Source organism: Drosophila albomicans, chromosome 3, assembly GCF_009650485.2.
Source record: "Drosophila albomicans strain 15112-1751.03 chromosome 3, ASM965048v2, whole genome shotgun sequence".
Taxonomy (NCBI): Eukaryota; Metazoa; Arthropoda; class Insecta; order Diptera; family Drosophilidae; genus Drosophila; species Drosophila albomicans.
The window spans coordinates 49846516-49861884 of record NC_047629.2 but is presented as its reverse complement, the minus strand read 5'-3'; the positions used below and the strand labels follow the sequence as shown (position 1 = coordinate 49861884).

The 15369-nt window shown below is 39.2% G+C and overlaps 1 protein-coding gene across 2 annotated transcripts in view; it reads left to right on the top strand.

The window, feature by feature from the left end:
- The window catches only part of LOC117567269 (dynein axonemal heavy chain 3), a 51401-nt gene that overhangs the window by 14898 nt on the left and 21134 nt on the right, over positions 1-15369 (top strand). The window contains exons 23-36 of one of the 2 annotated variants that reach the window (XM_034247131.2): positions 101-248; positions 333-431; positions 511-625; positions 2457-2625; positions 6812-7005; positions 7873-8075; positions 9959-10146; positions 11296-11466; positions 11556-12764; positions 12824-12967; positions 13068-13250; positions 13530-13735; positions 13846-14160; positions 14219-14450. The exons of the other annotated variant lie outside the window; for it this stretch is intronic. Coding sequence (XP_034103022.1) covers positions 101-248; positions 333-431; positions 511-625; positions 2457-2625; positions 6812-7005; positions 7873-8075; positions 9959-10146; positions 11296-11466; positions 11556-12764; positions 12824-12967; positions 13068-13250; positions 13530-13735; positions 13846-14160; positions 14219-14450 — 3576 coding nt within the window. The remainder of the gene's footprint in view (positions 1-100; positions 249-332; positions 432-510; positions 626-2456; positions 2626-6811; positions 7006-7872; positions 8076-9958; positions 10147-11295; positions 11467-11555; positions 12765-12823; positions 12968-13067; positions 13251-13529; positions 13736-13845; positions 14161-14218; positions 14451-15369) is intronic. 2 annotated transcript variants of the gene reach the window in all.

Here is a 15369-nt window from a genome sequence, read left to right as displayed (position 1 = left end):
CATTTATTTGCTTGCCTTCTGTGCTCTTGCTCTGCGCTGCAGTTTCTTTTGCATTTTATATTCCTTTGCCTTTGCAATTGTGCGCTCCCCAACCCCGCAGGTGGAGGAGGCCATCGAGAAGCGCGAACTCCCCGCATACCTTGAGAAGTCCAATGTACAAATTGGTGAACTTGTGCAGCTCGTCCGTACGGATCTTCAGGCTGGGGTTCGCATCGCTGTCGAGGCGCTGATTGTATTGGATGTGCATGGTAAGTAGACTTGAACTCAACTGACACAAAGTTGCCACAACTGACTCAAGACTGTTGTTTGCTTGTGTGTGTATTGGTTTAAAGCACGCGATGTGGTCAAGTATCTGACGGATATGCGCATAACCAGCATACAGGACTTTGATTGGATGTCACAGCTGCGCTATTATTGGAAAGTCGATGAGAGTGAGTAAAGCAGAGAGAGAGTTGCTGTTGTCACAAGTCTCTTGAACTAATCCGCTTTGTGTGTTCCATGTGTTTGCAGAGAACGAGGATTGGGTGTGTGTCAGCATGGTGGTTACCGAAGTCAAATATGGCATGGAATACTTGGGCAATTTGCCCCGTTTGGTGGTCACACCTCTAACGGATCGCTGTTATCGGTGGGTAACAAATTATGTCTTTATTTTCCCAATAAAACCACACACACACACATACGCGTATGCACATCGCACACACACACACTTGCAAATATTAATTGACAAACGTTTGCCAAGCAGCTGAGCTAACGGCTATGGCCAGCAGCAACATGGTCCTCGCTTTTCCCTAGTCAGGCAGGGAGAGAAAGGCAACGTTTATTGGAAAAATATTTATTTTATTTCACTGAATTTTAAATTTATTTTCATTTTTCAATACAAAAATACGCAAAAAAAAAAAAAAACGAAAGAGCTGAAAACCTTTTTGATGTTTAAGCTGCCTACGACAAACGCAAACAATAACAACAACAACGACAACAAGAACAACGACAACAAGACGACACTGTTGTAACACAGCAGCAGAAACAGCAACAGCAGCAGGACATAGCCGAGGCCTGTTTGGCTGGCTGGCAAGCTGGCAGAAAGGACATTTTAATGGGGTTTCCGATAAAACTTTTATATTAAACAAATAAATCAATGTTGGACAGTTTTTCACACACACACACACTCACATACACCCTTATGGCACACACACACACTTGCATAGTTAAAAAAAGAAGTAGAGCAACGAGTGTATAGATATTTGTGTATGGTTATACCGGAAAAGCTAAAAAATATACAACCAAAGAACGCGAAGCTGGCAGCGCTGCCAATATGATAAAAATATGAACTTGCATAACAAGCACAAAAAAAATGCTATGATGAAAAGGAAGTAGAGCATAGGTAGGGTGACGTTGAAATACCCTGTAGAATTAATAAGCTTTATAAGAATTTATGAAGGGTTAGAAAATAAATTTAGAGTGATAATATATGATTCAATTCGATTAGAATTTACGTGCTTAGACATATTTCTTGAATTATTTTAATGGAATTAAATTGTAAGATTTTAAACCTAAGGCAATAGATTAAACAAATGTAATACATTGATATTATATGTTTGTTATTTTTTATTATATCTATTATCTATTATTTATTTATAATATCTAAGCATCTATAGTCATAGATCTATTATGTTTAAAATATATCTTAAAAGTATAATTCTATTAATTAATTCAATTATTTCTTGCAATTTAGTACTGATATATCTTTAAAGATATATTCATTTATTTCCTTATTACCATATTTAATAATAAAGCCACAGTATGAAAATATATATTTTTTTAATAATTCCTTCATATTAATATTGCCACCATATATAATTTATATAAAATCAATAGAAAGTTTATTTTTAGCGTTTTTACCAAAATAATCATAACCCATTTGCTCAAAATTCTAATTCATCTAATCTGCTGAAGTTGAAAGCAAAATGTAGACAACTTTATTAAATAATTTTAATATCACTACAATTTTAACAATTTTATTAAAATGTCGAATTCTGTTACATCACAATTGATGATGAATATCAGATGGCCTGATCCAAAATAAAAGTCTTTATACCATCGAGTCTATAGCTACTGCATACTTCAGCTCATAACTCACTGAAAAAATCAGGTCAGATGCAATCAGAGCTGGGATTGCCCCATAATAAATACCGCTTTTTTATAGGGTAGCTCGCCTGAATGCTTTTCATGCATTAGTTCAACTATATGCACCCATTTAATGGGTACAGGGTATAAAAGCTGTTCCGTCGCCGCTGCACAGCACAACAAAAAATAATCCATAAATGACAATTTTTTGTGTTGAGCTCGGAGAAGTATGAAAAAAAAAGAAATGCGAAAATAGATATTAAAAACATGCTTCGCTTGGCCATCGTCGGTTGTTAACGCTGGAAAACCACTTTTCTAATTCTCGTTTACAGCACTCTGATGGGTGCATTGAAGTTGTGCTTGGGCGGTGCACCCGAAGGACCTGCTGGCACTGGCAAGACGGAAACCTGCAAGGATTTGGCCAAGGCAGTGGCCAAAAAGTGTGTGGTCTTCAATTGCTCTGATGGTTTGGATTACAAAGCTCTCGGCAAGTTCTTCAAGGTGAGTGAGTCAGTTTAAGCACACAAAAATATTCTATGTTCTATTCTGGGAATTTGCGACGCGCTGTCTGCAGAGACAGCGACGAAGCAAGAGCGCGCGCTTCAGTCGATTCGATTCGAAGCTGCTAATTGATGGTCAACAACATTAATCAAGCAAAGAACCTGTCCCAGGCAACGGCACGCGCAACAATGATGACTTTCAGTACCACACACACATACACACAGCTACAAATGGACATTAAGTATACGATGTAGATACAAGCATACAAAAGATACAGATACAGCTACAGAGACATCTCCACAACGTTTCTCTCTTGCCCAGACACAACGGAGCCATTCACCAACAGCAGCATCCCCCGTAAATTTATGCAGTTCCCTCGACTGACTAATTAGGCAGTTTGTGAAAGTAATCGGCGTTTGTGCTACAGAACTAGTAGATGGAACTATACTATAACTATTGTCTGATGATGATGGTGGTAGCCTCTTAGCCTTCTCTTATCTCGTATGCGTTCACTTGGCCAAAGAGCTATGCAAATTTTTGATTAACAGGTCGTTAACCGCTCTCTTTTTACACACACACTCAGGGCTTAAGTGGGTGTTGTGCCGGCTCATTGGATTTATGGGCCCAAAAATCGCTTAATTTGTGGACGATTCGGCGAAGAAGAGACTTCTTCTTCGTTACTAATTGCATAATATCGCATGTAGTTTTCAGGCCGCCGGTTCTCCAGCATGTGATGTCGTTAATTTGCATGCGATTTGCAATTAATGACTAAACTTTTAACAGAGAATTAAGCACAATCGAGTTAAGAACTCGAACCCGAAAAAAAAGCCAAAAACGAATCTTTTTAACGTTCGCGTTTCGATTTAGATTAATGAATTTGATTTTAGTGCCTGGCTTCGAGAAGAGCGTGTTGCTAGTTCATTTATTACCATTTATTCACTTTAAAGCTAATCATTTTGTTTCTCGACTTTATTGTATTTGATTGTTATTGTTTTATTGTTGTTTTTATTGTTTTCAGTATTTGTTGCCATCTAGAGTTTTTAGAAAGTAGTTTTCTATGCCTGATTACTTCACTTCTTTACCCCCTCACCAAGAGTTCTACTTCATGCTGTTTGTGTTTGGTCGGAAGTCGTAAATTTTGCAATACGCAAAATGTCTGCAGTTTGTCAGTGTGGAGGAGGCAAAACAATTTTGCAAACAAATAAAATAATTTACATTTGCCAAACAATTTCAACTATTTCGATTTCGATTTATGCCCCGGTCGAGATATGGCAAATATGCATTGTAACAACAAATTGTTGTTGTTGCAACGTCGCTGTCGTCGTCGTTGTGCCACATATTCGTAGTACAAAATGAAAATGCCCATAAAATGCCCACAACAATGGGGCACACACAGCTTGCAACAACTTTTGCCCGCGTTCAAAACAAAAGCCCACATTCAATGAATGTCCAAAAACTTCTCAATTTCTCATCGAAACAGAAAAAAAGAAAGAGGAGCCGATTAGAAGAGGAGGAGAGCAATGCGCGTTTTGTTGCAGCTGCCAACGGCAACAAACCACTTTGATACAGTTCAAAGTATTCAAATGCCACGCGTTTGGCGCAAAGGCAAAGCAATTTTTTACTCTGTTGCATAGAGAGAGAGAGAGAAAGCGAGAGCGCCAGACAAAGTTCTACAAACAACACAGAACACAATACACCAACACACACATTCATACAATACACACACACACACACACGCACAGTGACGCTAATTGCACAATAGAAACAGTGGCAAGAACAGCAACAGCAGCAGCAGCAACAAGAACAACAACAACAACAACGTGCAACACTTTGGGCTGAAAAAGTGCTGTGCGAACGCGCAACAGCATGTACAACAACTTTGAGTGTAGTTGTTGATGCCACATCGATAGCTATTTCTCCTGCTGCCATTGCTGCTGCTGCGTGTCGAGTGTGTGTGTGTTGCAAGAACTGTGCGGCAGCTTGTACATTGATGAAAAATGAGTGCAAATTGTTTGCTTATTTCTTTATTATACGCGTTGGCTTTGTGTGTGTGTGCAGTTGAGGTGATGACGCTACTGAGCACATCTATAAATATTTTCAGTTGATTAACTCAGCTGGTTTCTGAGTAATCTTTTATACGACAACCAAACGGAATGCATAATTTTATTGAACGATCGTTGAGGCGGAGCAAAGAGTTATTAATTTCCAGTTGAACACTCAAAATAATAATTGATCTATAGAGCAATGCTTAATTTCAATTAAATTTAATAATAACCTTATAATGCATTAAGCTATTAATAATATCCACGAGCCGCTTGTATTATAAGATTGTTATTAAATTTAATTGAAGTGAAGTATACATTGAAGTATACATTGCATTGACTATAGATAGATTATAAATTTTAGTAGTGTGCTTGTCAAAATGCACCGAAGGTATACCAAAGTTGTATTTCAGTATTATGTAGTATATTTTGTTATCTTTAACAGCTTTGGCATTGTTAAGAATTGGTAGCCGTAATTAGTTAAAATTAAAGTTGGGCAATTAATATTGTAAAAAAGCATGCCAAAGGGCACCAAAGGTATATTTAGTTTTGGTATATTTTAGAATTTTTCGTTTTCATTTGGCATTTTAACAGCTTTGCGGTATATTTCAGTTTTTTCGTTTCATTTAGAATTTTGATAGCCTTGACACTGTTTTAATTTTTTAAATAAAATAGATTAAAAAGACCTCCATGGTATACTTCATATTTATTACTTCAACGATATACCAAGCATGACACTTGGCATATTTTTAGTATTTTTGAGCTATCTTTCTTTTATTCAATTTGCTGAGTGGGTACACTACTCGAATGTAACTTTCTTACTTGTTTATATGTTCTTTTAATTGCTAAATTACGAATTGTGCAAGCGGAGTTGTAATAAGAAATTATGGTAATATGCAATAGAAACAAATCAGTTATTAATTGATATTCAAAAGAAATTTCTACATATTGAAAATTTAATACTAAACTGCAGAATTTTGTTTCATGTTAAGTTTGTTTTATAATAATTTACATATTTCTTAAACTGCGTGTGCTATAACAAATTGCTTGGCCATGCAACTTGTTTGCATTTACATAATTATGCTAAAGGTTTACACAGGTTCAAATGTTAGTAGCACACACGATAATCAATTTCCACTTTGGTCATTAGACCAGCTTCCAAACACACAACTCACTCTCAATCTCATATAATTGGCCATTCGAGAAATTGTAGAAATTGCACAGCCAACAACTAACACATATATCAACATTTTGTAGAACTTTAAATATTTAGTTTTAATTTCATTTCCCTTTCCCTTTTCCGCATTTATCATGGACATGTGATTTTTTTTAGGGTACAATAAGTATATAAAATGCGAAGCTATCAAAACTCTTTAAAGTGCACTTTTCTGCCACTCTGCCCCAGCTTGTTGCCCATTGTGCAGCAGGAGCAGCAGTCAGTTGGCATATGTTACGAGTATTTTCCCATTTTTCTCCTCCCCCCTTTGGCCTAGGATCGCTTGTACTGTTAGCATAAAGCTGCATATTTATTGCAACATGCAAAAGAAAGCATATCAAAGGGCGCCGTATTGGCTCCTAGTCCACGCTGACCCTATCAACCAATACTTTCCTCCCATCTCTCTTTCCCTATCTCTTTAGAAAGAAATGAGTAGAGGAGAGGCAAGAGGTATGAAAAAACCCCTTTGGGGATTTCACCCACGCGCGTCTAGTACAACTGCAACAACAACAACAACTACTACTGTTCGTCTACATTTGTAAACCATGTTGCAATGTTTGTGCCTTTGCCGTTTGTTGAGCAGCGGAACATTGCCAACAACACACACACACACACACACACACACACATACTCATAGTTGAGCGAAATCGAACCGAACTGAATCCAGAACAGCACAGAACAGAACCCAAGCGATGAGAAACTGAAAATAATGTTTATGCTGCTGTTTGTTTTTGCCATTTCTCTGCTCTGCTCTGCTCTGGATGCGTTCTGTGTTCTGTGTTATTTTCCTTCGCTCGCTCGTTCCCAACTCCAATTCCCTGCCATATATGTATATGTATGTTCTTTAATTTTTTTTCTCCACTCTTTTTTTCACTGCTTACTTTCTTCAATTCTTTTCCTTTCTCTTTTTTTTTCATTTTTGTTGCAGGGTCTGGCACAGTCGGGAGCTTGGGCCTGCTTCGATGAGTTCAATCGCATTGAGCTGGAAGTGCTGTCGGTGGTCGCGCAACAGATTCTGACCATACAGCGAGCCATTGGTCGCAAGGTTGTGAAATTCTTTTTCGAGGATACAATGCTCAAACTGGATCCAACTTGTTCCATATTCATAACCATGAATCCTGGGTGAGTGCTGGAGTACAGCAGCAGCAGCTGCGGTTTCACGCACCCTGCCGCCAATTTCTTGCTTCTCTCTTTTTTTTTAGGCTTCTTTTTTTTTTGAGGGGGGTGGGGACTGTAGCCAACTCTTTTTGCCGATGTGCATTTGAAAATGCATTTAGTTACTTTGTAAGCCGACACGGCCTATGCCTGTGCCACGCCCATAGGCAACACCACTGACAACAGCCAGCATCATCGCAGCGACACAGCGACATCGAGAGAACGTCAGTGGCAGAAAGAGAGGGTGAGGCTATTAGTTTCCAAAGAATGGCTGGCAGACCCTTTGGGGCATGGTCATGATATTGGTAGTTATTGCGTTATTGGAGATTTTCCACCCATACGGTTAGAGGGATATTTATTGCTTTGGCATGCATGTGGAACAGCTGCGACAAACATGCATATTAGGCCTAGGCCGGGACTACTAGTGCAATATAACCCCGCCGCTTCCCTCTCTACTCCCTGCTCCCTATTATTCCTGTTCGACCACACGCAACGTGTGTTGGCAGTCATAACTGTAACTGAGGCCTGAGCCTTTCGCCTGCCATTCACCAAAAGGTCTTAATATCCTTTGGCTACCACGTTCCTTTTTTTTTTTTTGCTTTTCATCTTTCGCCTGGCATTTTTTTTGCTGTTCAATGCCTGCCAATTTGTCATGCAACCAGACGTTCTTAGTAGCCACTCACTCATAACTTAAGTCTAGACGCCCCAAACTTTTGTCCTGTCCTGGGCTTTGAGTATTTATGCCATTAGCACTTGCATTTTGATGTATTTGATTGGCTCAATCCAATCGTTTCAAATGTGCCTCTTTATACTAGTACTTTGCTCCATCAACAGCTATGCTGGTCGCACAGAGTTGCCCGACAATCTGAAGGTACTCTTCCGTACTGTGGCCATGATGGTGCCGGATTATGCAATGATTGGCGAGATAACTCTCTACTCCAATGGCTTCGATATGGCGCGTGTGCTCTCCCAGAAGATCGTGCAGGCCTACAAACTGTGCTCCGAGCAGTTGTCATCGCAATCGCATTACGATTATGGTGAGTAAAATAAAATATATTGGATTCTAATCGCCAAATTACTTTTGTGTTACAATAATTAACTCCATAAATGTGATATACGAATTTACTCTACATTATTGACTATTCTTTAACAAACATGTTGCTGATAATTTATATACAAAATTGATTCACTTATCAATATTTAACACTTAAATTAATTAATTTAGTATCTCCTGCCAATTAATTTAGTCTAATTTTTTGAATGGCATTGATTTTTTTGAAAAGTCTGAAGTCTGTCTGAACTATATTTATGGTATATTTTAAATATAGTAGTATATTAATATACCACAAATAGCATTTAGTATATTTTAATAACATTATTAATTTAGTTGAATTATTTGGCCTGCATTGATTTTAGCAAAAAATAATCTGTCTGAAGTATATTTTAAATATAATAGTATATTAATATACCAAAAATAACATTTGGTATATTTTATAAATCTTGTTGGCATTTAACTTTAATAATAATACCATTTACTGTCTGAAGTATATTTATGGTATATTTTAAATATAAAAATATATTAATATTCCAAAAATAACATTTGGTATATTTTATATATCTTGTTGGCATATTAACTTTAATAATAATACCATTTTCCCACTTTTTGCTTTTGCTAAAAATCATCATATTAAATATAAACATTAAAATTTGACTAGCTTTAAACAACCCACACACTATTACAAAGAGATTTGAGCATATTTCCCCGTCATTCCTTGCCATTGTGCATAAATTTCTATTGCAAATTTGCGTCATTAAACTCATATCAAAGAAATTCGCAATTTGCTGTGCAAAGTAAAAATACCATTAACTTATTCTTGTTCGTCGGAGCTTTGCTTGACTGTAGTTGCATCTCTTTTGTCATTTTTTTTTTTTTCTTGTAGTAATTCACCTCGCAACTGGCTGCTAATAAGGCACAAAAGTAGTCAACAAACAGGAGTTGCACTTTTCTGCTTGCAGCGTGTGTGTGTGTGTGTGTGTGTGTGTGTGTGTACTAAAGTACGAGTAAATTGTATATGCAACATTCAACTTTGCGTTTGTCCTGCGTCCGTCTCGTCGTGTGCTTTACTGCTGCATCCATCCTGTATGTTAGTATCATCCTGCAAGCATTCACTCTCTCTCTCTCTCTATACAACACATATAGTATATCTATGCAGCTATCTCTTTCTTACTGCATGTGTTTTCTTTTCACTTGTTTTCTTTCTTGTTTCAAGGCAAAGATATTGCTCGCTTTTACGACATAACATGTCATATGACATTACAACATGTCTGCTCTTCGTATCTAACGATGTGTGTATGTGTCTGTGTGTGTGCGTCTGTCTGTGGGTGTGTGGGTGTCCGGCCAATGGCTGCAATTGCAGGCTTCTGGCAGCTGTGCAAGTTTATGTGCAAAGTACATTTGATCAGTATCTTATTTTGAGTTTAAATTGAAAAACTTTCTTGCAAGTTTGCAGCGCTTTTGTGTTGCGTGTGTGAGAGACAAATGCCACACAAACACACACACGCACACACACGAACACACACCCGCACATACAATGTGTGCGTGTTATTTTGCAAAGTAATAATAAAAACTATTTGTACATTTAGTTGCTGCCTCGCTCGTGTTATTGTCGCTTGTTGTTGTGGCTTTCATGCCACCACTGTCCAGTTGTAAACTTTTTACGCACACATATTCCACGGCGTCTATAATGAAGCTACCTCCGGTTGAGGACATATCCTACCAAATACTCTATCGCTGAGTTATGCTGTCGTCAAAAATGCCGCATAGCTGTTAAGCAAATGCCATGCAATTTCCCCCCCCCCCCCCCCCCCCCCCTTTCCTCGCCCGCTTAATAACATGCCGCATCTCAACAACTATTTACAGGTATGCGAGCTGTGAAATCAGTGCTATTGGCCTCCGCATCGTTGCGTCGTCTTTACGCTGACCTCCCGGAGCCTGAGATTGTTTTGCGCGCCATTGTTGATGTCAATTTGCCAAAATTCCTCGAACAGGATATTTCCCTCTTCATTGGCATCTATATGGATCTCTTCCCAGGCGTCGAGCTGCCCATGGTAAGCTCCATATATACATATAGTATATATATATAGAAGGTTGGTATATAGAAAGACATAATAAATATGGGGTGTAATGAGCCGCAAGCGACGCCGTTAAGAACAGCGCAAATTGAAGCGATAACCGGTTGGAGATGCCTGATAAAATTACATTCAAAAGAGTTAACAATGCAGCACAGCGAAGTGGGAATACTCTATTATAGAGTTTACACGATTTGAGACAGTTCTTTCAAATATTTATTTTTTGCTTATGTGGTTAGGTAGATTTAAAGAATTAAATATAGAAGTAATTTTTCTATCTTAAATTCAAATTTGTTCGATTAACAATAATTTTTATTTTATATCCAGGTTTTATGAAAGGTTAAATAATTTGAAAATTTGAAAATAGTTTTATTCATATAGAAAACAATTATGGCAATAACAATAATAAATTCTTAATGGGAACCTCTTCTTGAAGGTTAAAAGTTTTTAGGTTGAAAATAATTTGATCCTTCACTCAATAACTTAATCTATTAACTTGATTAGTTTAATATCTTTAAAGAATCTTATATTGCTTATTAGTTATTTCATTTCTAATAGATATCTTTAGTATTTTTAAAGAATTATAATAGAGCAGAATTATATAGGTTCAAAAAGTTTTGGCATCGGTGTGTATAGTAGATATATTATACATAATTATTATTACTTTAGATGTAATTTACCTCATAATAGATTTATTTATTTTAAGGCAATGAATTATATCAGATTATATAAAAGAAATTCCGTAAATTCCATACAAAATAACGTTTACAACAATCCCAATACTTCTTTATGTAAACTCCTTATAATATATAAGAAATTGTTTACCTTACAAAAAAATATGATTGAGCTCTTAGTACAATATTATCACTCATCTCATATTCATTTTTGCAAAGTGTTTTGTCGCCAAACGGCATAAAGAAAACGATTTACCTCTTGTGCGAAAGGATATAATGAAATGCCCATTCAACCTTTCAGTTGCTCGCATATTTCATTGCATATTTTTCATATTTCATTTACACCTGTTTTCCCTTTGCCATTTCCCGACATTTGCCTCCCTCGACCCCCCCCCATCGTTTCCTCCCATTGCGATGCGATGCCATTCCTCACTGCGTTCGACTCTTTTTACAGCCACAACGCGACGACATCCTCAAGTGGCTGCGTATTAATCTGGCGGAACGAAATCTGCAGGCCACACCTTGGTATTTGGAGAAAATACTGCAGGTATACGAGATGCTGCTGGTCCGGCACGGTCTGATGATTGTGGGCGGCTCCATGGGTGGCAAGACCACAGCCTATCAGGTGAGTCAGAAGCCAATTAAATGGCGTGGAATTAATAATTGAACAAATGGCCAATTCGAATTGCTCTATTGCTCCCCCCTTCACTACAGATGCTTGCTCTGACGCTGCGCAACGTGGCAAATGATGAGGAGGCAACGCTCAAGGAATATCCCGTAGTCTTTCGCATTATCAACCCTAAGGCCATAACTATGGGTCAGCTCTATGGACGCTTTGATCCCATATCACATGAATGGTCAGACGGTGTGCTGGCCAAGACATTCCGCGAACAGGTTCAAGGTCCCAAGACGGAGCGTGCTTGGGTCATGTTCGATGGTCCCGTCGACGCAGTGTGGATCGAGAACTTGAACACGGTGCTGGATGACAACAAGAAGCTGTGTCTAATGTCCGGTGAAATTATGCAAATGACCAAGATGATGAATATGATGTTTGAACCTGCTGATTTGGAGCAGGCATCGCCAGCCACAGTTTCGCGTTGTGGCATGATCTACATGGAACCATCGCAGCTGGGTTGGCGCGCCTTCCACAAGAGCTTCTGCAATGTGCTGATCAACATCATTGGCCTCAACGACATCTACATGACGCTCTTCGAGGACATGGTTGAGTGGTTGATTCCTGCGGCACTCGAATTCCTGACACATTGCAAGCAGATGTTGGAACTGTCGCCGTTGTATCAGTATCAAACTTTCTCGCGTTTCTTTCTGCACTTCCTGGAGAAGCACAAGGTATTCAATCAGACATGGTTTCAGCAGATGTTCCTCTTCTGCTATGCCTGGGCCTATTGTTCGGCATTGACAGGTGCCGGACAACGCACCTTTGACACGCTTCTACGCAAGGTTATCTATGGCTCTAATGAGGACTTTCCCAAGCCCAAATATTTCTCACTGAATCGCGGTCAAATGTTCCCTGAGAAGCAGGTATTCCTGGACTATCGTTTCGACGAGGCTGAGAACTGGTGGACGTGGCAAAAGTCCTCAGATGATCCGACATCGGGCAGCGCCAATTTCCCAGAGAGCGCTCAGATCAGTGAGCTAATTGTGCCCACGAAGGAGACGGGTTACATTTCCTATTGGCAGGAGTTTTGCATTGCCAAAAACTATGGCATGTTGGTCGTGGGTCCAACGGGTACAGGGAAGAGTGCCATCATTACGAGCAATTTGCTGGCCTTGCCAAAATTTGCAAATCTCGTTAATATCATCAACTTCTCGGCACGCACCTCGGCTCAAATGGTGCAGGACACCATCATGAGTAAACTGGATCGACGACGCAAAGGCGTCTTTGGTCCTGCGCTGGGCAAGAAGGTAAGCTGCGGAAAAAGTGTAAAATTAAATGAAGTTTAATTTAATTCACATTCACACAGTGCATTGTGTTCTGTGATGATGTTGCCATGCCATCGAAGGACACGTATGGCTCACAGCCACCGCTGGAATTGCTGCGCACTTGGCTGGATCATGGCTACTGGTCGGATCTGATAGACACAACCAAAATTGAACTGGTTGACATGGTGAGCGCATGTCGTATGATAAATGACTGTCGACTTGCTGTCTCCACATAAACGAACCGACAATATAACTCGTCTACTCTATTTACCTTTTTGTTTGCAGACACTGGTCTGTGCCATGGGCCAATTGGGTGGCAGTAATTTTATCTTTCCGCGTCTCTATCGGCACATGTTCGTTGTGGCCGTTGACTCCTTTGAGGATGCGACCATCATTCGTATATTCACGACAATTGGTGATTGGCACTTTGCCAAGGGTTATCCCGAGAAGGTGGGACTGTTATCGCGCGTATGTGTTATTCCTCGACAAGAACAACGACAACAGCAAACAGTAACAACGACAACGACAGCGACAACTTATCCAATCCCACATGCACTCTGATGTTTTTTGGCTCGGTTCCAGGCGATGGCGCATAATAAAATTAAAATGTTGTATTTTATAACTTCATTTCGCAAAAGTTCGACTGGCCATGTCCGAAGTTGTTGTTGTTGTTACTGCTGTTGCTGTCCCCTTGTGTTGTTCAGGTATCTTCATAAGGCTCACTTATTCTCTCCCTCCCCTTCGCAGGGTTTAGCGGAGGCCATGGTCAGCGTCTATCGCGAGGCAATGCGCATCTTCTTGCCAACGCCGGCCAAGTCGCACTACACATTCTCGCTGCGGGACATAACGCGCGTCTTTCAGGGCATTGTGATGGTGCCGCCAAAGCGTATGCCGGATCCGGAAAAACTCGGTCGTTTGTGGGCGCATGAAACTTATCGTGTGTTTTATGACCGGTACGTTGTTACCTTTACCTTTTTTTTCTTTTACTTTACTTTACTTCATTTATGTGCCAACCATTGCATTTTTTTATTGCCGTCTGACTGTCGCCTACACACTCGTATAGTCTGATTGACCAACTGGATCGTGACCGTCTTCTTACCATGGCCATTGATGCGTGCAAAAATTATCTTCGCTTCTCATTGGAATCAGCATTCGCTGACCGCATTGAGCCGGGCGAGAAACTTAGCGATAATGATCTACGAAATCTATTCTATGGCAACTACATGGAACCGGATGCGGAGCCAAAGTATTACGATGAATGTGAAAGCTACGACAAGTTGGAGAAGCTTATGAAGTATTATTTGAGGGAATATAATTCATTTTCAAGCACTCCCATGGATTTGGTTATGTTTCGATTTGCCATTGAGCATGTTAGCAGGTAAAGTATGGGAAATTGTGAGTAAATGAGTAAACGTTTAAAGAACATTTTCCGTTAGAGTGTCGCGTGTTTTGCAAATGCCTAGAGGTAATATTCTCATGGTGGGCATGGGTGGATCGGGCAGACGCAGCTCTTGTCGCCTCGCAGCACATATTGCCGATTGTCGCCTGATGACTGTGCAGGTGTCCAAATCGTATACGATAGCCGATTGGCGTGATGATTTAAAGAAGATACTAATGGCATCAAGTTTCAATTTGAATCACACCGTATTTCTATTCTCTGATGCCCAGGTGAGTGAATTTGATTAGACTCGTTATGTCGATCCATCAGCATAAACATGAAGCGGCCAATCAATTTTTTTGATGAGGGGGCCTCATAAAATACACATTTTATATTGTTGAAAATGTTGTAAACCGCCGTCCACCCAAAACCATACAACAAAAATCAATGCCAAACACCCAATGGAGTACAACAAACCCATAAAGAATTCTCTGTTTAACAATTGGCAGGGAAATTAATCTAAATTCATTTAAATATTCTAGACATGGTTGATTGTTGTCAGGCGTGTGGACAGTTCTGTCCAAACGTGACACATACAAATGTTTGCATAGGTGTGTGTGTGTACACTGTGCAACAAAAATGAATAGGAAAATTGGCTTTTGTGCAAATTGAACTAAACTCAGCTCAGACAGAATTATGCGTTGTGAAGCAGCAGCATTCATTGTCTTGCCAAAATTTACATTTATAATTAGGTTAATTGTTGCAACTATGTAACTTGATTATTGCTAAACAATTTGCATACGCAGCAGCAGAAGCAGCAGCAACCACAACAACAACAACAATGATAATAACAACAACACAAGCATCTATCAATTATGACCAAATCAAGAAGCATCGGAGAGTCGAAGTCAATAAATTAGTAAGGCCAGTAACAACCAACCCAATCGATATGATAAACAATATCTCTGAAAATACTCTCAAGTTTGTTTAGTGCTTATTATGACTTGTCAGGCATAATTAGCATTATGTGTGATTATGTCTATTAGAAAACTGAGCACACGAGAAAACATGAAAATACAGCTCAACGAACTATAAAGACTCTTTCAAGGTGTTTCCCTCTTTCAAAATTGGAAGCTCGTGTGATGATAGTTATAGCTTTTATTATGACTTTAATTAAACTGGCAACATTAAAGCTGCTTTTCGTTTTTG